The sequence below is a fragment of the Protobothrops mucrosquamatus genome, unplaced genomic scaffold (genome assembly GCF_001527695.2).
Source record: "Protobothrops mucrosquamatus isolate PMUCROS unplaced genomic scaffold, P.Mucros_1.0 scaffold367, whole genome shotgun sequence".
NCBI lineage: Eukaryota > Metazoa > Chordata > Lepidosauria > Squamata > Viperidae > Protobothrops > Protobothrops mucrosquamatus.
The window spans coordinates 494,283-517,936 of record NW_015386701.1 but is presented as its reverse complement, the minus strand read 5'-3'; the positions used below and the strand labels follow the sequence as shown (position 1 = coordinate 517,936).

The following is a 23,654-nucleotide window of genomic DNA, read 5'->3' as shown; positions in this document are numbered from 1 at the left end:
AGGCCAAGAATAGAATATTGTTTCATCCCTAAGAAGTTAATCTTCTCTGTTTCGTGGCCTAGGCATGGTGGCAAAACTTTTGATAGATAAAAGTTACACTTTGCCTTTTTGAGTTGGAGACTGGGTCATTACCTGCCAGTAAACATTCCATATTGTGGACGCCTCAAGCATAAACTGGATGCAGGCGAAGCTGCATTCTTTTCTCAAGGCATATCTGCTAAATAGGAAGGTCTGTAGGACACGAAAGAGAAAGATTTTCAGCAGCGTTCCTCAATTTGGCACCCTTCAGATGTAATCAAACTAACTCAGAGAATCCTCGGCTGGCACAAAGGCCAAGCACATCTGCAGGGGGACATTAGACAGGAAAAGTCTCTACTATCTGTAATTTCAAATGCCATACTGAAACTCCTCATAGACTTTCACACAAGTGTTCCTAATAATGACCAGCCAAGTCAAACAAGAAATAATCCAGATAAACCAAATGTCTCTCTAAAATTAGACGCTGGCTTTCCAGCAATTAAATCCAGAAGTAAAGAAGAATGCTTTGTCAAGACATATCCCAGTTAAAGAGCTGACATGACACGTGTTCTGTTTCCCAAAGCTGGCAAGTTTGCCAGTTGTCTTGGACTCTTTCAAATTAATGGGACATGTTAGTTATGAGTACCAGAGGCATTGTGCACAAGCTGGAACTTCTTTTCATAGGAAAGCCCACATGAAGACATAGCAAATGTTGCAACTGGGATTTACAAAGCCATGGATGAAAGATATCACTATAAAGGAAGTCATAATGTGCAAGTTAGATGACTGAAACAGCTGGCATCTGAGTTTCTAAGCTCAGCAGACCAAAAAGTCTTTTAATGCTAGTCCTGCCACTGTTACAAACATTTTCTAGGTTTCTCGTTTTTCTTTCCCAGATCACCAAAATCTATTGGAAGAGGGCACAAAATTGAAGAGAATCTCTAGTTTTCTCTTATTTTAACAAATTAAAATCAAGTGCAAAACATAGGATGATATTTCACTCTCATATGCCCCCAAACAAGAATTGGGCTCTAAGAACTTTATGTATGGCCTTTCATCTTAAGTGAGCTGTAAGGCAAAACCAAAGACCTACTGGGACATAAAATATGGCAAAACATATATAAGAACAAATAAAAGTGCTCGTAGAAGAGATGTATTGAGTGGTCTGTCAAAATGAAGACTGTAAGTCACAGAATGGATATAAAACATGTCATATAGTTGTAATAAACAACTGATTCAATATACATTTCTTCAGGTTTGATAGATAAAGTATGCCAAAATTGGTATAGTGCTAGTGTCATGTAACTAATGGCATAATACAATACAACTTGGTCCAACATATATCCACAAGGGATTATTTGATAGGAAAATGGACATAATTCTTGTAAGCCATGTTGCTCATTGTTAATTTTTGTGTTCAACCACAAATGGAACAAGAAGTTAAAAAAAATATTACAGAGACTGGTTTTGATAACGTCAGCCCTTTAATACTGAAGAACACATAAAGTACACATTTAACCTATCAAAGAATTCTTCCTAGAATTAAGCTCTGGGAGAATGTTGCTGAAATTGGGAAAGAGGTTGTCATCAATTCTTCTCTCTCCCTATCTCTGTCTCTTTCTTGAGAGAGAACATTGGTCTCTGTAGGTGACATTTCCTTCCTTCCTTCCTTCCTTCCTTCCTTCCTTCCTTCCTTCCTTCCTTCCTTCCTATATTATACTAACTGTAAAAATTTATCTAGATCCAGGAGCAATTTGAATCATAAAGTAAGAATGCAAAGTACAACTGATGTTGAGAATTTGAACAAAAGATTACACTTCATCTACCCTTATTTTGATTCCATTTATTATCAACCATCATAGCCCTAGCTGCTTTTTTTTTCAAAAACTGTACACATGTTGTGCAAAGACACATTTAATGTCACTTGTGGTTTGCTGTAATTCAAAGAAAAATAGTAAAAGATATCTAGGTACCTATAATATTCATAATAATTGAACTTTTGACATGGTTGAGGAGGAGGAGGTGTGTATTGAATGTGTACTGAAATATATTGAATGGTCAGAAGGCAGATGGAGACACTTAACATTTAACTGGATTTCCCAGTTGTTTTTTCATAAAAGCCTCCCGCATAAAACTCCTGCAAATATAAATTGCTGAAATAAGGTTGCTAGATTCCTCTCTCACAACAATATATTGCAATTAAAATTCTGTCACCTACCTCTACTTGAGATATGAGGTTGTTTTCTGCTACTTTACACAGTTGGGAGCTTTTTAAAATTCTGAATCCATTTGTCAATAGCCATAACATATAATCGTGTCAGCAACATCAAGAAGGTAGGAAAATGGATATTGGGCATGTGTTGAAATTCTAACAAGCAGAAGTAGGTTAAATGGACACACCTTTTGTTAGTTTTAGCTAATAATTTGTGGTGACCCTATGGCCTGGCTGCTGGTGACTATTACTACACTAATTTACATGTTACAGTATTACTAATAGAGAAAATAGATGTTCCAAGTACACTATAGCATAAAATGATACAAGGGCCTCTACTCTAATCTGAGTGGATGTAGCAGGCAGATCAATCAACAAGACCAAGCCTTTGTAATATGTAGAACAGAACAGAATAGAATTCTTTGTTGGCCAAGTGTGACTGGACACATAGGAATTTGTCTCCGGTAAATAAGAGCTCAGTGTACATGCAAGCAACAAGTGATAATCATGATCATCATAATAAAATGCAATCATCATAAATCATAAGATACAACATTGAGTGATAGTCATAGGATACTGAAGAAGATATAAGCTTGAAGAATAGGAGTATTGAGTAAAGAGTCTGAGGAAGATCTATAACAGTGATGGCAAACCTTTTAGAGACCAAGTGCCTAAACTGCAACCCAAAACCCACTTATGCATCATCGGGTGCCGGGTGGGTGTGGCCCATTGGCTGGGTATGGCCAATTGGGTGGGTGTGGCCCATTGGGTGGCGTGGCTGCGGTGATAACAGAAGACTGGGTGGGACTAAAAAGTTCAATCAATCAATTCCAACTTTGCAAGATCTTTTTTTCCCACAAGAAGTTGAAATTGACTGATTGATTGAACCTTTTTTTTTTTTTGCACACGGCGGTGGAGGCCTAAAGCGAAAAGGTTTTATAAAACCCAGCTGAAGGCCTAGGACTGGGGCGATGGCGCGCGTGCCCACAGAGAGGGCTCTGAGTGCCGCCTCTGGCACCCTTGCCATAGGTTCGCACCACTGATCTATAACCTGAATAAGCAGATTATCAGGAGACAAGATCCTCCCTTGTTCTCACAAACATAAAGTGAGGGAGAGGAAAAACCACTCAGACATCCAAGATTCTGTTATTATAACCTTATAATAAAAATAATATTAACATGTGTAACTGTTTTCCTAGACTAGTCTACCTTGGAGGACTGACAGCCTTAGAGCCAAGCTGTCCTAAGACCCATTATGGCAAAGGTGGGCATGATCATAGTCTAATTTCTCACACTTTCTAAAAACAGTTTAGAACTTCTGGCAAAAGTGATAGGTCTCTTCCTCACTATTTCATCTTTGATCTTCCAAACTGGGAGATTATATGATCTTTCCATCCTGGAAGATTCACAAGTTGATTATTTTTCAACTTTTGGCATTTAGCTTCTTCTCATAGCTAAGGCCAGTTATAGTTTCTTAGGGTTGAGTCAAATCACACTGATTCACCTTGAAACAGTGTCTTGATTTGGACATTGGCGGTGATTTGGTTTGAGAAAAATTCTCTACTAGGAAATAAAATTGCTACAGATTCATTTGGCCAATTTGGAAAAAAAACATTTGCATGTGTGCAGTTCATCTGCAGAAGGTCTTCAAATATCTGAACTGGAATGGCATGGCTACAATTTGGGTAATAACAATAACAACAACAACAAAACAACAACAACAACAATAATAATAATAATAATAGTAATAGTAATAATAGTAATAATAGTAATAATAGTAATAATAATAATAATAATAATAATAATAATAATAATAATAATAATAATAATAATAATAAAGTTGGAAGGGACCTTGGAGGCCATCTAGTCCAGACCCCTGCTCAGGCAGGAAGCCCTATACCATTTCAGACAAATGGCTGTCCAGTCTCTTCTTAAAAATGTCCAGTGTTGGCGCATTCACCGCTTCTGGAGGCAGGTTGTTCCACTGGTTAATTGTTCTAACTGTCAGGGAGTTTCTCTTTAGTTCTAGGTTGCTTCTCTCCTTGATTAGTTAATAGGGTAATTCTTTGTCAATATGAAATGCCCCTAAGAGCCACAGTACTTCAGTAGTTTTATACCTGCAAGGAGGTAGGGGAAAATGACTTAATTGTTACAGCGCCATTCAATATTCCCTCCCAGAAAGAAGAAATAATTCTTTCCTCATTTAGATTACATGCATTTGAAAATCCATGTCGCATTAGGGCAATTTGCTTGTTAGCTATGTTTGCTGCTGTTTTTGCTGCTGTTGTACAGCTAACACAGCTGCTGTTCTGGAATTTATTCCTGAAATATTTCTCAGCTATTTAAAAAAAGGAAATGGATGCTGAATGTAATTATTTCAGATTAACAGCTGGTGGGGGACCCAGAAAAATGGACAAAAAAACCTAACAGATAAAAACCTGATCAAAGAAAACCTACAGCAGTGCGCAAATCTAGCATGCCTGGGATTTTCTTGCAATTGCTCATGTGCCCACTTGGCCTAAAGCTATGAACTCAAGTAAAAAGGATGTCACTCTGTATCTCTTTTCATGAAAATATCTCTGTGATCTTCTTGTCTAATCTCAGGGCATCTCTGAAGCACTGTGGTTTTTAGCATCAGAAAACAATTTATAGGACACACAGTGGGAGAAGTCTCTATTTGTTTATTGAATACCAAATTTGAGTACGTTTATATTTCACACTGTATATCATGGGCTAACACTGCATCATTCATATACCATGAATGCAAATTTATCACCGATGATTACACTTATTTATTGCATTAGAAATGCTTTGAATTTTGTTCACCTGTGGAATACTTCATAAACTTGTTGGAGTGAAAAACTGTCCTTCCTATTTTTATTTTTTTTACTATAATGTTCCAATGTCAGCTTTAAAGAAAAAAGAAAAAAAAAGGGAATCATACAAGAGATATAAAAATTTTCCAAATGATAAAAAGATAGATCACCTAAAAGAGAAGAAAACATCAAACCAATCCATCAATAATCCCATTCTTTTACTCCTAGCAATTAACAAAGCAACAAAATGTCATTTGAGCTGAATTTGGCCATTTTCGTAGTGGAAAGAAGATAAGCAATGTGATTTTCTTCCAGTCCTTTTTTCAATCAGAGTCATTTAGATCAAAGTGCTAAGAGAATAGACAGCCCAACACAATACATGTTGGAAAAATAAGGATGATACCACTGTATTTTCTTCATCTCACAATGTCCCTAACGTGAGAAGAGATGGGCCTACAATAGAATCTTTTTGGAAATCCAACATCTACTGCCAAATGGTCCAAAAGGTGCTTTTCCAAAAGGCAGCTGGACTTTGTTTTTCCTTGAAGACATTTTGCTTCTCATCCAAGAAGCTTCTTCAGTTTTTGACTGAAGGGTGGAAGATGGAAGGATTTTTATTCCTTGCAGTCATCTGGTCATTAGCACTCTTTGAGTGTTCATCAAAGAGTCATTCAGTCAGAACTGAAGAAGCTTCTTGGATGAGAAGTGAAACGTGTTCAAGGAAAAACAAAGACCAGTTGCCTTTCGAAAAATCACCTTTGGGACAACCATGATCTGGATGACTGAGAATCTCCATAAACATCTACTGCCAAACCTCTTTTAAGACCTAAAATGATCCAGTCTTGGCTAAAAGGACCACATTGACTTTCCTCTCCCAGTTTGGCATTTATTTCTACTGTCTGAAGTTGAAGCAAGCACAATCATTAAGAAACCCCTTTGTGTTCCCTTGCTAACTATATTTATGCTTTGTGCTTGTAATACAATGCAGTTTAACTGCATGTTGTCCTGTTTATATTTTTATTGTTCTTGCTGTTGTTTGTAATTGGTTTTTTTATAGATATTTTATTGGTTTTTAACTATAACAATCTCCTTTGCCTGGTGTACAGCGTGTTGTTTTGGTTTATATTTTAACAAGAAAAAAAGGACAGTAATAATTAATTAACAGTTGATAATGATTAAATTTGATAATTCCATCATGAATATATTAATTAATAATACATTTCTTTGATCTTTTCTTCTCCCATTTGTATTTTCTTTCTTCAACCTTAGCCAAAATATAATTCTTAATATTTTCAATTTATAAATGATTAGGTATAGACATTTTTTATATTTATACAAATAATAATAATCTCTCTATATAACATTTTTTTCAGCTTATATTATTCTCATAACCATCATCTCATTAGTTCAGCATACATCCTATTTTTATAATTTTTGTTCGCTTAGGTTCCCTTATATTCAATCCAATTCTTAACAGTCATAATTTCTTCATATCACTGTCTAAATTTTCCCATTTAGGTACATCATCCCAATGTTTTATGTCATGCATTATAAAAATACTATACTTTATATTTGTCTTATAGGATCTAGGTATAATATCCTTTTTAATCAGTTTATATTTTATTTATATATTAATAAAAGTTACATCAACCTACTATTTTAACATTTAATATATTATAAAACATACTATATTACTTAAATCTCATTATCCTTCTTGTTATAAGGTCTCTTTATGTTCGAAATACTCTGTTCTTTTATCCATATTCAAACAAATGTTTATTCATATAATAGTCCATCTGGTAGGGCGAGTCAAATCTCTTGTATCTGTCTCTGATCTTCTTCTTTTGGCAAGTAATTTTCCAAGTTGATGTAATCCACTTACCCAACAGTTCCTGTATTTTTACAAATGTTGTTGGGAATACAAAAGATGAAGTAAGTAAGATAAATTCTTTCTGTCGCCCAAATTTTAATAGTTCTCCTAATAATTCCATTTTTGTTGTTGTATCAGAATCTTGTAGATTTTTTCCTGTTTGTGTCAAATTGTAATTCTTTTCCTTTGTTATTTCATCAATTTGATCATACTCTTCTATTGTAATCTGCTGTCTGATTTCTTTGTTCCTTTGTTGTTATTTCCTGGGTATTTTTTAATTGTAGATTTAGATTGGAAATATGCTTATTTAAATACTCAAAGTTGTTTCGAATTTTGTTGTGGTTTGAATCTATTGTTATTTGTCCTAACATTACATATATTTCCTCCCGGAAAGTTGATTTTCCAAGCTAAGTCCTTCAGGAGAAAATATTGAATATGCATCCTGTCAGTTTTTGATACGTATGTGATATCCATGTTGTCTCCCCCCTTCAAATAATCTTTCATCAATATTTTAATTCAAAAGTCAATTTATCAGTCAATCAAAATTACAGATTCAGTATATTAAGCCACTTTAAATCCTTCCAGCAAATTCTCCTCTAAAGAATTAGCCAAAAAAACAAAGATTTTTTTTTCCATAAACAGTTCTTAGGTTTAAGCAACAGTCCAGGTGTTGTGATTTTTTTTTCTTTCAAACACTTTTTAATCTTATAGCTGGCTCTTCCTTTGTTCCCAGTTGTCTTCCAGGTTATTTGCAATTCAAAGGAACAACTTTTTCTTTGTTTCTGGGCATTCTGCCAATTTCTGAGTCCTTATTGTTAATGTTCTATTCTCTGATTCTCCACTAGATGTCAGCAGTTCTTTCTTTTTTCAGTTTTTCTTTCCATCAAAAAGTTATTTTTTGTTATATATTTTTATAATTCCATCAGAAATTTTTTAGGGTATAATCTTGACAGTTTTTTGGTTCCTAGATTTATCCTGACTGAAATATTTTAAATCAAATTTTAGTATATCTCTTTCAACCTTTTATTTTAATTCGCTGCTTCTGTCTGTAAGGGAATGGGAATATGTCCCCCTTCACTTCTGGAGGTTTTTTTTGCTTTGGGGATCTTTTCAAAGATTTAAATAGTAGATAGAAGAAAGAAGTTCAGTACTCTCACCAATTCCAAGCACGCTGTTCACCAATGTTTAAGTTCGTGCTCTGGGACTTTGGCTGCAAGCAGCTTGGGCTAGATGCTGATCTCATGCTAGCGTTTCTCCTGTCGGGTTCGGAGGGCTTTCCCCAGATCAAACGAAGCGATTGCCGTTGCTTTGTGATCGACAGGATGCCCCTTCTTCACAGTCACCTCTCCGGGGCAACTTTGTACCCATCTAGGGTCCCCAAGCAGGAAGAAACAGGATGTGGACAGCGGAGGTCCGCTCTCACACAGCCATGCGCTGCAGATGCAAAAACTGGAAGTCTGTTGTTTGTAATTGTTATAAGCTGCCCATATGTAACAGAATCTTACAAGTCTGAAAGAACTTCTCCCCTGCTCTGCCTTTACTTTTCAGAGAACTGCTTTCTGAAGTGCTTTTTCTACCCCCATCCCTCCTTTGTCTACATTGCAGCTTTTCCTCCTGTCTCCCAAATCATTCTCACTGCCCATTATAACAACCTTGTGAGCTGTCTAGCAAATGGTATCATTGCTTACTTTCTGTTTATTTCAGTGAATTGAAGCAGTATCATAGCAACTTCATTGGGTAGGATGTACTTATGGTGCTATGAGGTCAGTTTGACATTGTCATCTAAGATTATTATTTTTAATGTTATCCCTGTGAATATGATTCTACTTGGAGAGCTCCAGTTTTACCAACAGTGCTTCACCGTATCCAGGCAACATGAAAGCAATATTTAAAAAGGGCAGTAAAGATTTACTGTGCCTAAAGTGGATATTTCTCCCTTGTTAAAATGGGTTAATTGCATCAGAGTTAGTGATGAATCACTGATCATTATTAAGAGAGGAATACTTCCTTAATATTTCAGAAACCATCTTGTGGGTTGTAGCAAGAAAGCTCCAGGATTCATATGTTTAATTAAAAGAAATAAAATCAGAAATATCCTTGTTCAGACAACTATGATTATTCTTTTGAGTTCATTTCATATTTCTTTTATTTATTTTTTTAAAACATTCCTATGGCTGCTCATCTTAGAACACAATTCTGGACAGCTCACAACAATTCTGAACCACAAAAACAATAAAAACATAAAACAAAAACAAAAACTAGCACCTCAGTCATCCCCTTGATTGTTTCCTCAACACCCAACCAAAGACACTTTCATTCTAGCCCAGTGCCTGGGTAAAAAAACAAAAAACAAGTCTTTATGGTATTGAGGTTAAAAGGGAGGGGCTACAGGATCATCAGGGAAGAGGGTATGTTCCCTAAGGTTGGGGCAGCCACAAAAAGGCACACTTCGAAGCCCCCACATTGTAGGGAAGAGACCTGGAGAATGCCTACCCTACCCAATCTAGTAAGCTAGGCCAGGGGTCGGCAACCTAGGCTCTTTTATGACTTGTGGACTTCAACTCCCAGAATTCCTGAGTCAACATGGCTGGTTCAGGAATTCTAGATATTGAAGTCCACAAGTCATAAAAGAACCAAGGTTGCCTACCCCTGAGCTAGGCAGATACTGTCAGAGATAGACAATCCCACAAATAACCTGGTCATGCATCCTTCATGATAAACACCCTTCAGTTACACCCAGAAGGAGACTAGGAGCCAGTGCAGCTTGCACATCTGTAAGGTGGGTGAAACTTGAAGCATCTTAGTATGATGTGTACAGCTGCATTTTGGACCAGTTGTAGCTTCCAAGTGGTCTCCAAGGGCAGCCCAATGTAAAGTGGATTGTAGTAGTCCAAGTGGGAAGGGACTAAGGTATGAGTGACTCCCAGCTCAGGAAAAAGTCCAATTGGCACCAAGCCAAATCTATGCAAAGCCCACCACCAGGCACATCTGGATGACTGAGTATCTGCATAGACATATTTAAAGGTACTGAGAGAACCAGAAGACCCAAAATGTTTGCCACACCCCTGTCTCAAGCCCTCCAAAGGTCATCCATTATTTTGGATTGCATTGCATTGCATTGGATGCCACATGACTCCAAGCAATTCTGAGCAGCTCATAATACAGCAAATAATATAAAAATGATAGAATAGCAATACAGAAAACAAAAATAAGCAAAACAAAGAAAAAGAACCTGCAAGAAGGTGAACTAGAAAATGCCTAATGTAGGAGATCTCACCAATCCTACATTGAGCAAAAAGGGTACCAACCATTTTAGTCCAAGGCCTGAAGGAACTGCCAGGACTTTATGATTCCTCAGAATATTAACAGGGTGGGATGTTCTAGATTTATCTGAATTCATCTAGAGTTCAGGGGAACCTCATTCCAAAGGACAGGTACTGCAACGTAGAAGGCATATTTCTTGAGTCCAGATATACGACATTGTTTAATTGAGGGAACCTGAAGCATGCCAATCATGTCAACTTTAATTGTGAGATAGACACTATGGAAACTGTCATTCCCTAAAATAACCAGGCTTTGTGGCTGCAGAGTCTTATCAGTCCTAACAAGCACCTTGGCAACCAGGGCAGCTTGTGAAGCAAAGGTATCACATGAACTTACAAAAGTATGCCCGTAACTGGCATTCTTGATCAGTTAAAACATCTGAGTGGTCTTTAATGGCAAGTAGAACACATTGCTAGGAAGTGAATAGAGCATGAGTAATGATTTGTAGGTCTTCCTAATTAGGAATGAGCACAACTGTGTAAAGGCCTTGAGCAGGAGCTGTGAGTCCATGAAGACCTCCATATTGTACATCACCATGAATGGGGAAGTGCAACACCATCCAAGATCAAATATGGAATGTCTAGCAAAGCAGGTGACCCCAAGATGCATTGTCACTGAGTAAGACTGAATTAGAGACAGTTCCTCTCTATTCAGGTCCATACAATCTCCAAGCATCGGGATAGGACTTTGATAGTCTGGGGTAAAGGTGCAGAGATAAAGGAATTTGGGGAACATACTTAACTAGCCCTGCATACAAACATTTGGTATATTTATTGGCCATTCTGTGTCTGAATGTGGTTTAGCATCAACTTGAAATTGAGCCTATGTATTATAGATATGAATACATGGATATAGGACTTTTTTTTAGACCAAAGCAGGATTTATCTTCTATAAACCTCTTATAGTAAGCTTTTCAGTGACCATGTTCATTAGATAGGGCTATTTAGGAGAATTCTCAGCTGCCCCTTCACATGCTTCATTATCTAGATATCTGCTACCAGAAAAGAACTGACTGATCCTATAATGAATTCATTCTGAGATTCATAGGAACTCATATAATCAGGCATTCATACCTTCCTAATTCAGTGCAAACACAGCAGTGGAGTAACTCAGATGCTCTCAGGCTGTATCTATATAGCTGCAAGTAAAGGAAGTCTTGGGAACAAACCATCAGTAACCATTCATGTGAAAATGATCATTACATCACTGGTGTTGTTCTTAGAAGCTCTGTATATTGTTCAAAAATATATTTCACAATTAACATGTACATTATATGAACCACAAATGTATCTATAGGTAATAGCTTTACTTCCAATTCAGTGCAGGAGTAAAAATGACTCTTATCTTATCTTAACTCAAGCATTGTCTGGTTTGTAATATCAATTAGGGGATTTTCATCAATTGATCATACTTTTCCTTTTGGTCTCATGCACAATGACTCCCTGATGGTAGTAGATATGTGTGAGTGCTAGCAAAATGTGATGGAAAGAAAGATTTAGTTCGTAGTGTTCATACTTTTTACCCTATTTAACTGGAAAATCATGATTCCTGATGAATGACAATATAGCTCCTTTATGCTGGTTCTGCTGTGCTGATCCCAAGTGGTTATAGAGGAAGGCTGTGTCCCAAATTCCAATTTGCTACTACGCTGAAATACTATTATCTCCAAATGAAATGGCAATATAATAATGTAGAAATGCAGAATGTGGGAATTCAAATGTTGTCTGTGCAGGAAATGATATTCAGATGATGGAGTCCCATCTTGAACAGCTTTTTTATATATATACTTCTTCTGGGTAATAGAGTTGCAGCGCTGGAAAAAAAAAACCTTAAAAGTTCATCTCTTTCAGATGATAATACTGAGATTAGTTCTAAAAATGCTATAAGCAACTAGAAGTGTCTGCCTGTCTGCCCAAATAATCATCTGCATTATAATTTAATGAAGGTGACTCATATATCTTAAATTTAAATTCTTAGTGTAGTCTCTTTTAGCATTCATTGGTATGAACTGAGGTTTCAAAAGTTTAAAGATCCTCTGTAATACATAATGTAGCAGGTAAGTCAACAATAATACCTCTGTAGCATCAAAACAAATTAGCCAGTAATGTAGCAATGGTCAACATACAATTCTGAACCGCTTTTTGGTTCTCTTCCTTCCCCTCATCATGCTCCTAAGATTCATATCAATGCATATGGATTTGGAAAATTCAAATGAACGAGATTCACATTAAATGCAAGCCTTGAATTTTTTTTCCTCTTTCTTCCAACTTATCCTTCCTATTCCTTAAGCAAGTTATTTTGAACTTTTCAATGTTTAAATCAGTCTCTGTCTTTTCTTTTTCATGGGTTGGACTGAAGGAAAATCATTGTCTGAAAATTATAGCAAATAAATAAATTCCATTTTTTTCTCCTGATCCAAGATTTCTAGTGCATTTGTAATATTCCAAGTAAAAAGATAGTAGCATTTGCTAAAAGAAAGAAGAATGTTCATTTTCTAGCTGAACCCTGAAACTGCATTTACCACTAAGCAATAACAACATCAGAAACCAGGCAGAAATAGAATTAACCAATATTTCCATTTTCCACACCTGCTGATCAAGCTGATCTACTCATCATTTTTAATTTTATGCTACTGTTTATATTGATTTCTTCCTGCTTATGATTGCTATGAAAAAAATCTACGGGCAACTCTGAATTAATATATTTTATGCCTACGATAATAAGTGACGCTGAAATCCTGGAGATCCTATAGAAGAAAAATAATTTGAGGATCTGAATTATATCAAAGACCATGATTAAGCAGTTGTTTCTTTTAGGTATTGTGCAAGATTTAGATGCAAAAGAAATAAACTTGATGCTTTATTGTTTAACTGCTGCTCGTTTGCTGATAGCCCAAAACTGGAAGAGCCCAATTCTGCCTACAATGGAAGACTGGAGATTGAAAGTTTCATATCTTGCTGAAAGATTTCGGCTTTTTTGAAGAACCATTCGAATGAACAATTTTTATTAATATGGAGAAGATGGATTGTTTATATTCAAAAGAAGCATAGAGTGGTAGAATATAATTTAGGTTTTTAGGTTTTTTTTATTTTTTTTATTTTTTCTATCTTTTCGTGTAGATTAAGATATCTTGTGGAGTTAGAGATATTAGTATTTGCTTACTTTTATATGAATATTATCCTGGGTTTAGGTTTGGGAAGTCCGGGGGGGGAGGGGGGTTTATATTTGTTATTGTGTTTACTTATGTTATGATTGTTTTTTATGATGTAAAATAATAAAACTTCTTTGGAAAAAAAAAAAGACCATGATTAAGATAGTGAAGGGATTTGTTTGATGCATAACCCACCTTTTCTCTAGGACCGCAAAACAGCTTACATGGAGATCCTCCTTTGTTGTATCTCAGCAATCCTGTAAAGCAGCGGTTCTCAACCTATGGGTCGCGACCCCATTTGGGGTCGATCGACCATTTCACGGGGGTCGCCAAGCAAGGCTGTCCGCCATTTTTCCCCCTTTTCCGGCGGGTGCCTTACCTCTCTTGAGCTGGGCCAGCTGGTGGTCGGCCTGCTCCGTCTCTGCCGCTTGCCAGCTACGCCTCGGCCGGTGCAGGGGGCGGAACCGCGCATGCGTGGCGCTCCTGGGCAGGGAAAGTCTTCGACTTACGACCGGTTGGGTAGTCCTCGACTTACGACCGGTTTAGTCCTCGACTTATGACCGGTTTAGTCCTCGACTTATGACCGGTTGGGGTCGCGGCATTAAAAAGGTTGAGAACCACTGCTGTAAAGTAAGCTGGCCCAATGGGTGGATCCACAGACATCTAGAGAGTTCTGTAATTCTAGTCCAACACTGTAAGTAACATATAACACTAGAAATATATATTAAATGGAAATATTCTAAGACTGAAATGAAAGAACATATTGAAAAGTGGGAGAAATGTTAATGGAGCTCCTGCTACTGTTTCGATACCTGGAGCTATTGGTCACTCCTATCTTTGCAAATATAAATCATGTTATATTTCAGTCAGGGAATTTCCAGTTCACAACTTAGAGGAAATGGTTGTGAATCAATACTCTAGATTTGGAAAGCAGCCATAAAAGTCAAGATCTATAGAACAGGTGAAAGAAAGAGAAGAAGGATAGCATACAAGCATACTTGCTTTCTTCTAAACTCTACAAATTGATGGGATAAAATACAGTCCTGTTGATAAATGATTCAATATCAATGTCTTAGAGTTTGAAACTATCAAACTCAGTCTAATATTATCACATTGGATCTCTTCTTAAAGTTTATCTTCAGCTCTAAAATCATGAGCAACTCACCTCCTTACACATACAGTATATACCTTTTGGTTCGTTTACTCAAGAAAACATGAAATATGCTTTTGCAGTAAAGGTGGGAGTCAAATCCTGCATCACAAGGCAAAAATGCCTCTTGTGCATTTCAGAAATGAGGAACTAGGCTGGTACATTTCAGTAATTCCTGCAAGTAAACAGATTTTGAAAATATCATCTATAACATTGAATAGTAATCTAATAATGATAGGATGTAATTTAATATTCTGCCAGGATTTTTTTTATAATTCCCCTTTGATTTACCTAGCCCAGGAAGCCTGTTCTGTAAATTGTGTTGTTTATTTTATAAGTGGTTACATATTTATTCCATGTTGACTTTACACATTTAATGAATTTTCCTTGGCTTTCCTTTAGAGATAGTGTAATTGGTTGAAGTATTAAAGGAAATGTACTGTGTGGGACCCCTGAGAGAAAGCAACTGCCTTCTTCAGACAGCTAGAGAACAGGCAATGTGCAAAGACTCAAGCTGACACAACAGATAAAAGAATTTGTTTGATGAAATAGCAGATATACATGTAGATAACTGGGAAATAGCAGATGTAAAGATGTGAGTGGGTTGGGGTGGTCCAGGTTAATATGATAATTTCCCATTTTTCAGCAACTTTTAAGTGGGAGTGCTACTTTTTTTACTAAAAGGGGAACTGCATGCTTTGGGGAATATATTATACAACTGTTATTAATTAACAATCTGCTCGCTTTCCCCTCTATATTACCTTGTTCAGCATATACAATCCTGTGAGCCATCCAGAGTCACTTAGTAATCGCAATAACATTTAGACTTATATACCACTTCACAGTGCTTTATAGCCCTCTCTAAGCAGTTTACAGAGTCAGCAAATTGCCCCCAGCAATCTGGGTCCTCATTTTGCCGACCTCAGAAGGGTGGAAGGCTGAGTCAACCTTGACAGAATCAAACTGCTGGCAGTTGGCAGAAATAGCCTGTAATACTGCTTTCTAACCACTGTGCCACCACAGCTCTTAGATAATTAATGAATTAATAATAATAATTAATAATCCCAGGCACTATTTTGATATGGTTATGAGGCTTGTGTGTGCTCTGAAGATGATGAGTCTTGTCAGAGGACTTAGAGAAAGAGTGCCTCTCCCATAAACAATATAGTGAGACATAATTTACACAAACTCATACTGGATTGGTCACTGGCCAGGTTAAAGACCATGCTAGATGTTAGATTTTACTCAACATCTAGTGACAAGTGGGCTATAGAACTCGGAATTGTTGGCTAATCAACTGGGGCCAGCAGCTGCAGGATAAATGGATTAATTGATTAATGTTTATTTGTTGCAAATATGGAAAGATTGAAAATAAAAAATGAGCTGTTATTACAAGTCAAGTCCAACAAGATATCTGAAAAGAATGCACCAGTTCTGGAAAGAACTACATCCAGAATCAGAAATAACATAACAGGGGCTAGCAGATCAACATCAATTTATAATATGAAATAAAGTATTCACAGAAGCAGAATTGGAAGAGGCAAAGGTCTACCAGGCAAAGAAATTGAAGCCTTGCCAGAAGTAGCTCAGACTGTAAAGGCAAATCTGAGGGAGTCAGCAATAGAGGAAGACAACATAGCTATTGAATCATCTTTAATCTCAAATCAGAAAGAACAAATAATGAAATTTAATAAATTTTAAGAATTGAAACAAAGAACAACTGAGCATCCAGAACAGCACAAAATCATTGGAATAAGGTTGCCTGCATTGAATCTTGTTCCTTATATTTAAAAAAAATGAAAACTGTTAAACAAGTAGATAAAAACTAACAAAAAATTAATAGGTAGTAAGCAAGGAAAAAATAAATCAAATAGTGTGAGAAAGAAAACAAAGTTACAAAAATAGAAAATGAAGTGGCTTTTCATATTCATCACAGAAGTCATAAGTACAAATATATTTTAACTTCTCTCTCATATTAGTCTTCTTTCGATAATCTATCCCAGTGATGGCAAACCTTTTAGAGACCGAGTGCTCCCAAACCAACCCCCCACCCCTGTCCCTGCTCCGCCATGCCCACTGGACCACCCACCACCTCCACAGCCCGCCACAGATCACCCAGGCAGCCCAGCAACTCCATGGTGGCCACGCCCTCCGCCCGCACCCTGCAGCATCATCTGCACATGATGGGGTGCAGGGTGGAGTCTTGTCCCCACTGCCCGGCTACCATGTCCTTGGCTGCACAGCATTGCATGGGCCGTGCCCGGGGGCGACTCTCCTCCGGAGGGCTGCTGGTGAGGAGGGGGCCATGGGAGGAGGCAGGGCTGGGGCGACGGTGCGTGTGCCAACAGAGAGGGCTCCGAGTGCCACCTCTGGCACATATGCCATAGGTTCGCCACCACTGAATTCTATCCTGTCAAATCACCAAAATCATAACATAAGTTCACTTTTTTCATTTTTACACAAAAAAGTCCATAAGACGCTTCTAGATTGGTTCTCTCTTTGATTAATTTTTATCCATTGCTTCTTGTCTTGCCTTCAGATGCTTTGGAGAATAGTTGACCCTCTTTTCTTAGTGGCAGCCCCTTAGATATTGGAACACTTAAGATGCAGTCCAACAGCATTTAGGTGAAAGCAAGCTTTTTTCCATTTGAGCAGAAAGGATGCTGCCCAAACAACAGAAGAACAAAAAAATCAACTCGTAATCGACATGATTCTGGAAAACTCAAGAGAAAGAAGAACAACTTGAATGTAGCATGGATGGATTACAAAAAAGCACTCAATTCCTTGCCACATGATTGGATAATCAAATGCTCAGAAATAACAGGTAACAGGACTGAATAAGTCAGGCCATGGCTATCAAATATCCAAAAAATCTTCCATGCTACCCTATCTCCTTTACATGGAAAATTTGAAACTGCATGTAAAAAATCTGAAATAGAATTACTGCTCAACACTATCCATATATACAGGCAAGACATTGCAATGGTGTTTGGACTGGCCAAAAGTGCTACTCTTACTATCAGTATGGGGGAAAATAGTGAGAACTGAAGGTAACCAGATGCCCTGTGGAAATAACATCAAGGGTCTGGATGAAGAGGATCACTACAAATACCCAGGGTCATGTGATCACCATTTGTGACTTTCTAACAAGCTAATTCAATGGGGAAGCCAGATTCATTTAATTACTGTGTTACTAGCTTTACAACTATGGCTACAAAGGTCGTAAAACGGAGCAAAATTCACTTAAGAACTGTCTTGCTTAACAACAGAAATTTTGGGCTCAGTTGCAGTCCTAAATCCAGCACTAACCTATAAAAGGCTCCCTGAGTGTAATTCAAAACAACTGGAGCCCCACATGAACACCACTGGCACTGACAAAATCACCTTCAGTTAATTGCAGCTTTACTAGGAACAGCTTATATTTTGCAGTGATACTTTTAAGACCATCAAAGAGCAACATCTGCCCATCCTAGGCCCTTGTGAAGAATTCAATAGGTGAATAAAAATGCCAAATCCAGTCTAAACATCTGGTTGGCTGTGTGATGAACTATAATAAGTCATAATGTCATTTCCATAGCCCTGCCAATAGTATTGTGCATATGAATGAAGGCAAAACATGGGTTGTGTTGGGCAAGATATTATAGATCTTGATGTATTTTATAGATGAAATGACAGAAGAATTCATCGTGGGAATGAGATTTTAAAATATTTGCAAAAATATGGTTTTGTCATGGATTTTCTTTGAATGTAATTATTGTTCTCTGAACTTAGAATTCCAGTAAATGAATTAGAATAGAGCTTGGAAGAGACCTTGGAAGTCCAACCCTCTGTTTAAGCGGGAGATCATATACTATTTCATACAAGTAACTATCCAGTCTCTTCTTAAAACCCTCCAGTGAGGAAGCACCCATAACTTCTGATGGCAAGCTATTCCACTGGCTAATTGTCTTCACTGTTATGAAGTTTCTCCTTAATTCCAGGTTGCTTCTCCTTGATTAGTTTCCATCCATTGTTTCTTGTCCTGTGCTCTGGTGCTTTGGAAATAAGTTGGCCCCCTCTTCTTTGTGGCAGCCTCTCAAATACTGCAATACGTACTTCTTCAAATACTGGAATACCTCTCAAATACTGGAACACAGTACATACTTGGAAGTATTGGAAGCTGAGAAGACCATTAATAGCTGCTTCTTATAAGCAACCTAAAGTCTTCAGGCACAGGACATAGCATCTTGATGAAGATGTAGAATAAATGAATGAATTCTCCTTTGAATAAAGGTCTCCTTCTTATGTCCATGTTACTTGCTTGGCAATACTATGAAAGGGATTTCCTTACCTCTTTCCCTAGGATGTCTTTAGATCTTCCAATCTAATCTACAATCCTGGAATTTCCTGGGGATCTCTCACAAAAGAATTAATCATATTCAGAGCTGCTTAGATCAGTCAAGATTAGTTACATCCTGCCACCTATTGTGACCCAGAGATCTAAACCATGTCAGTACCTAGATGGAACATTTTCCCCACACAGTGTACTTCAATGTATATATATTTATTTAAAATATGAGGTTTCTAGTTATTATCAATTGGTCTTCTGTAAGCATTTTACAGTGAGTTTATAAAACAATGCCAAGGAATAAAAGCAAGCCATGAAAACTAGCAATGGGAATTGGTAAACAAGCAACCATTAGGACTGGAATGTTAGCCACGAAGAGATCATTGATAGAATCTGTGCCACTTCAATTAACATTTTCCTTGATCATCTCAAGTGGTAGCCTCCATGAAGACTGTAAGAGCTTGGAGGCTGGTGTAACTCAGTTGTTTAGAATTTTGTGTAATAATATGTTGGACTTTGAACCTGGTTCATTTGCAAAGAGGCAACCAGTGTATATATTTTAATATAGTTGACGAGTCAGATAATAACCTGGCCATTATATTCAGCATTAATTGTATCTTCTGAATCAGTATCAGGGACAATTCCCCATGTGACAGCCAAACTCAGGGGTGTTAAACTGCTGGCCCGCAGGCTGGTTGAATCATGTGGAGGCGGTGCCCACCCCAGCTCCAGCAATGCAAAAAAAAAGTCATGTGATGCGGCAAGTTTGACACCCATGGCCTAATTCTTCCTTTACAGTTAGTCATTTAAGTTTAATGAAAGAAGGTGCCCTATAAATGAAACAGGTTTCTGGCTGGGATATTTTTCATTTTCATTTCACTGAAAACGATGCTATAAAACCTCCCACTCTTTCAAATAGCCTATACAGTGTAAAGGGTATTGTTTGTGTTCATAGCTGCTGTTTGTTTCTTTTTTTTCAAAACATTCAAAGCAAAATTGAATCATTTATTTTCTTTTGTGGTTTCAGGTCAAATATGGAAATTACGCCTTTGTTTGGGATGCAGCAGTTTTGGAATATGTTGCTCTGAATGACCCAGATTGTTCCTTCTACACTGTTGGAAATACTATTGCAGATCGAGGATATGGAATAGCTCTTCAACATGGAAGCCCCTACAGAGATGTCTTCTCACAAAGGTAATGTTGTTAGAAGAATACCAAGGTTGTCTAAGACTTTTGGTTTTGTTTGTGCCAGAAAATATATCACCTTATACCTGAAAGGATTGGAGCATAATTACAATGCTCCATAAGAACAATAAAGCTGAAGATGGTTTATATTGTAGTTGACCATAAAGTAATTCAACATAATTGGCACTGATTTTGATTGGCGGTAAGACTGGGGATTGTCAATTTTTTGCTGGAATTAAAAAAAACATGTTTGAATGTGGTCAGAAGACAATGATAAAGAGCTAGAACACATAGTATATGAACAGCTGTTTCAGTAGAGACAATTATGACAGTGGTTCTTGACCTGTGGTCCATGGACCTTGGGGGACAGTGATGTCATCCCATGGAGTCTGCAAAGGCTTGAAGAAATGTTATGATTTAAATCAAGTCTTGGGGGTCTGTGACCATTGTCCACTGCCACAAAAGGTATTTAAAGAGAGTCCGTGGTGTAGAAAAAGTTGAGAACCACTGGATTATCAGGTTAGATTAAAAAAAAAAGGCAGAGTTTTGATTGCGCCATCATGAATGTGTCATCTTTACTTTTTGGGCCATACCCTACAAATACTGAAGCTCTTATAGGTGCTCAAATATTTTGACTAGTTGGCTTATAATTTCTGACATGAACATAGGAAACCTGAAACATAGATCTTGCCTCATCCAGATCTTAATATTGTAACTGTATTTTACTAGCTTTGAGAAACCTTGTCTTGTCAAAGATCAAGTGGATATCAGCAATGGCTAGCCTGATCAGAAAGAAAGATCTTGGGCCCTGCCCAAAAAGTATCAAGTGCCTATCCCAGTTTTAATTGAAAAAGTGATTCAAAATTGTAAAGTCATGTAAATGTGCTTTCTGGAAAAGAGAAAGAAAAAAGCCCTATCAAGGACCAATGTTTATACAGGATGGCTGCAAAAGAGATGCATATAGATTGTGAATATAGGTCTCTATAGGAGTGAATATAGGTTTCTGTGAATAAAAATATTGACCATGTATTGGCAGTATATGTGAATGGACAAAGGCTAGTTTATTATTTCTCTGCAATCTAGAAAAATAATTTATATAGTTGAATAAATTGAATTTACAGATCTTGCTTTAGCTGTTGAAATAGTTAGTGCTATTGTTCTATCACTGGAAGCCAGTACATCTATAACATGGAGGATAACAATAAAGGTGGCATCACGTCTGTTGCTAATTTCTAGTGGGTTTGGATTGCAGGGTTGATCTATGGAATTAATACATTAGTCAGATTCTACAGTAAAGTGACATATATAACAGAAGCCTATAATCTGGAGAACATTCATTTCAAAAATAGGGAATATAGAACTAAGTGATCAATTCTTGTTGTGTTGTTTATATTTTCTAATTGCACATCATAAATATTCTTATCATTTTAATTGGGCCAGTGTTTATATATGGCATGATATTTGATATGCTTAGCCCTTTTGTATACTGCTTTTGTTTGGGTCGTGCCTGCAGTAAATAAACAACAGCAAATTGGAAGGATGAGTAGGCACAAAAAAGCAGAACTAAACCCAGTGCTGGGATTCAAATATGTGAACAACCAGCTCTCTGTGTGGATGTCGCTTCCGGAAGTCCATTCTGGACCTGGGCAACAAAAAATTAGCTACCGGTTCTGCCGAAGTGGTGCGAACCAGCTGAATCCCACCACTGATTAAACCTGAACATCTGGAATGTCAAACCATAGCTTTACTTATCTCTCTTAGAGGTGTAAATCATGCTCTTGAATAAATTGTTGCATTGTCTCATGGCTCTTTCTAAACTGCCCTTAAAATATACATATATTCTAATGTTAGCATACATTCTGCAACGGCAACTTCACCATGAGGTCTCATGCTAAGCAGCCATCAGTTTTTTATTATATTAAGATTGCAGTCTGTGTTAGAAGTCACTGCAGAATGCAGAATGTAGCTTTATATGTCCTGTTATTGTGCTGAATGTTTAGGTTTTTCTCAGACTATTCTGTTAAACAAGGAAGTATTTTATGTGACTTTATTAACATTATTTTCTACAGAAATGAATTAAAAACAGCAAAAGGTATTTCTTGTACTGCAGTTGGGCCATATTTATTAAGTTTAGCACTTTCAGCCTGTTTAACAGCCCTTTGCTTTTGTGTGATTTATATCTGCAAAAATACACAGAAAGCAAGATACAGTCATTTTCTTAATGGCCTTGCTCTTTTTTTCTCATATCTTCTGCATTCATGAAATATCTGTATTTTACATATAATATATATCCTATATTATCCAGTTTGGTCCTTTGTTCTTCATTTTCTAGCTGAACTGTATTTATTTAAGAAAAATGCAGTGACCTATTCTAGAGTTTTCTTATTGTTATTCGGGCTGTACATATTCACAATTTTATCTGATTCAAAATTAGCTTTAGTGGCAAATTCTGTAGGCAAATGCAAAAAAATATTGATTGATCATAGAGGGTGACAAATTAAAGAGAATTCCAGTGGAATCTTTACATATGGTATATATTACTGTGCAAGTATATGGAGAAGTAGCATCTTCAAAGCATATAGCATTTTATAGTCAAAGCACCATGCATCATGGATTCTATCTTTTCCTGTTCATCATTCATATTTTTCCTATAATTTAGCCATGAATGCACTATTCATAAAATGCATATGTAATCTTTCTATACATTTGGAAATCAATGTAGAATGCAAATTTTCATCCAAAAAATTGGATTTGCATCCAGGTACATTAGTCTAGTGGCTGATTTAATATCGGGATGAATCTCTGGATGAGCAGATGTTTGAGAGAACTCCAGAGCTGGAAGAGACTTAAGATGAGAGTTATTAGCATAATTAGAAAATAATTAGATGATCAGTATTGAAAACTGAGCCTTAAGAGACCAAGGGCCATAGTTGTAGAAAGGGCCAGTAGGAATGTTACTGATTATAAAGTGGAAAGCAGTTTCTAGCAAGCAGATGCATCAATAGGAAGCATTCTTGTGAGAGAGGGTTTTCATAGCTCCCTTGGCACAGTTTTCCATGACTGCTCTCGTGTGGGTTTTTCAAATCATTCTTCGCCTCTCTGATGAGGAAGCTGAATCGCTGCCTCTGAATGCTAAGTAGCAGCAAAAACAATTTTTTTTCTCAGTGGAATTAGCAAACATTCACTTCAATATTTCAAATTCTTTCGTATGAAGGAGATCTGTTTAAAATGCATCAGTGAGTCATGTCTCCCCCCTTCCTTAAGATAAGAGAATGAAAGCTATGCTTTGTTTTGTGAAATACTGGGAGTCTACCGTCATGTAATATTGGACCTCACTAGGTGACCATGACATAGGATCTTGAGTAATTGTGGGAAAAGCTTATATTAAGAAAGGGAACTTTCTTTCTGATATGGGTGAAGGTGAAATACAAAAGCTGGAAGTTAAATGACTAATGAATTCAAGGAAAGTCAAGGTAATGCAAAAACTAGATAGTGAGAATGTTCAGAAAGAAAGGAACAGAACTGAAAGAAGCAGATAGAATGGAACACGGAGCTAGAACAGGGATGGACACCTGAAATTTCAGAGCAACGTATTTTATGT

At 37.0% G+C, this 23,654-nt stretch overlaps 1 protein-coding gene across 1 annotated transcript in view; it reads left to right on the top strand.

Moving 5' to 3' along the window:
* The window catches only part of GRID2 (glutamate ionotropic receptor delta type subunit 2), a gene marked incomplete at both ends in the record, with an annotated part of 216,921 nt that overhangs the window by 105,844 nt on the left and 87,423 nt on the right, over positions 1-23,654 (top strand). The window contains 1 exon segment of the mRNA XM_015815692.1: positions 19,896-20,062. Within this exon segment, the coding sequence (XP_015671178.1) occupies positions 19,896-20,062 (167 nt within the window).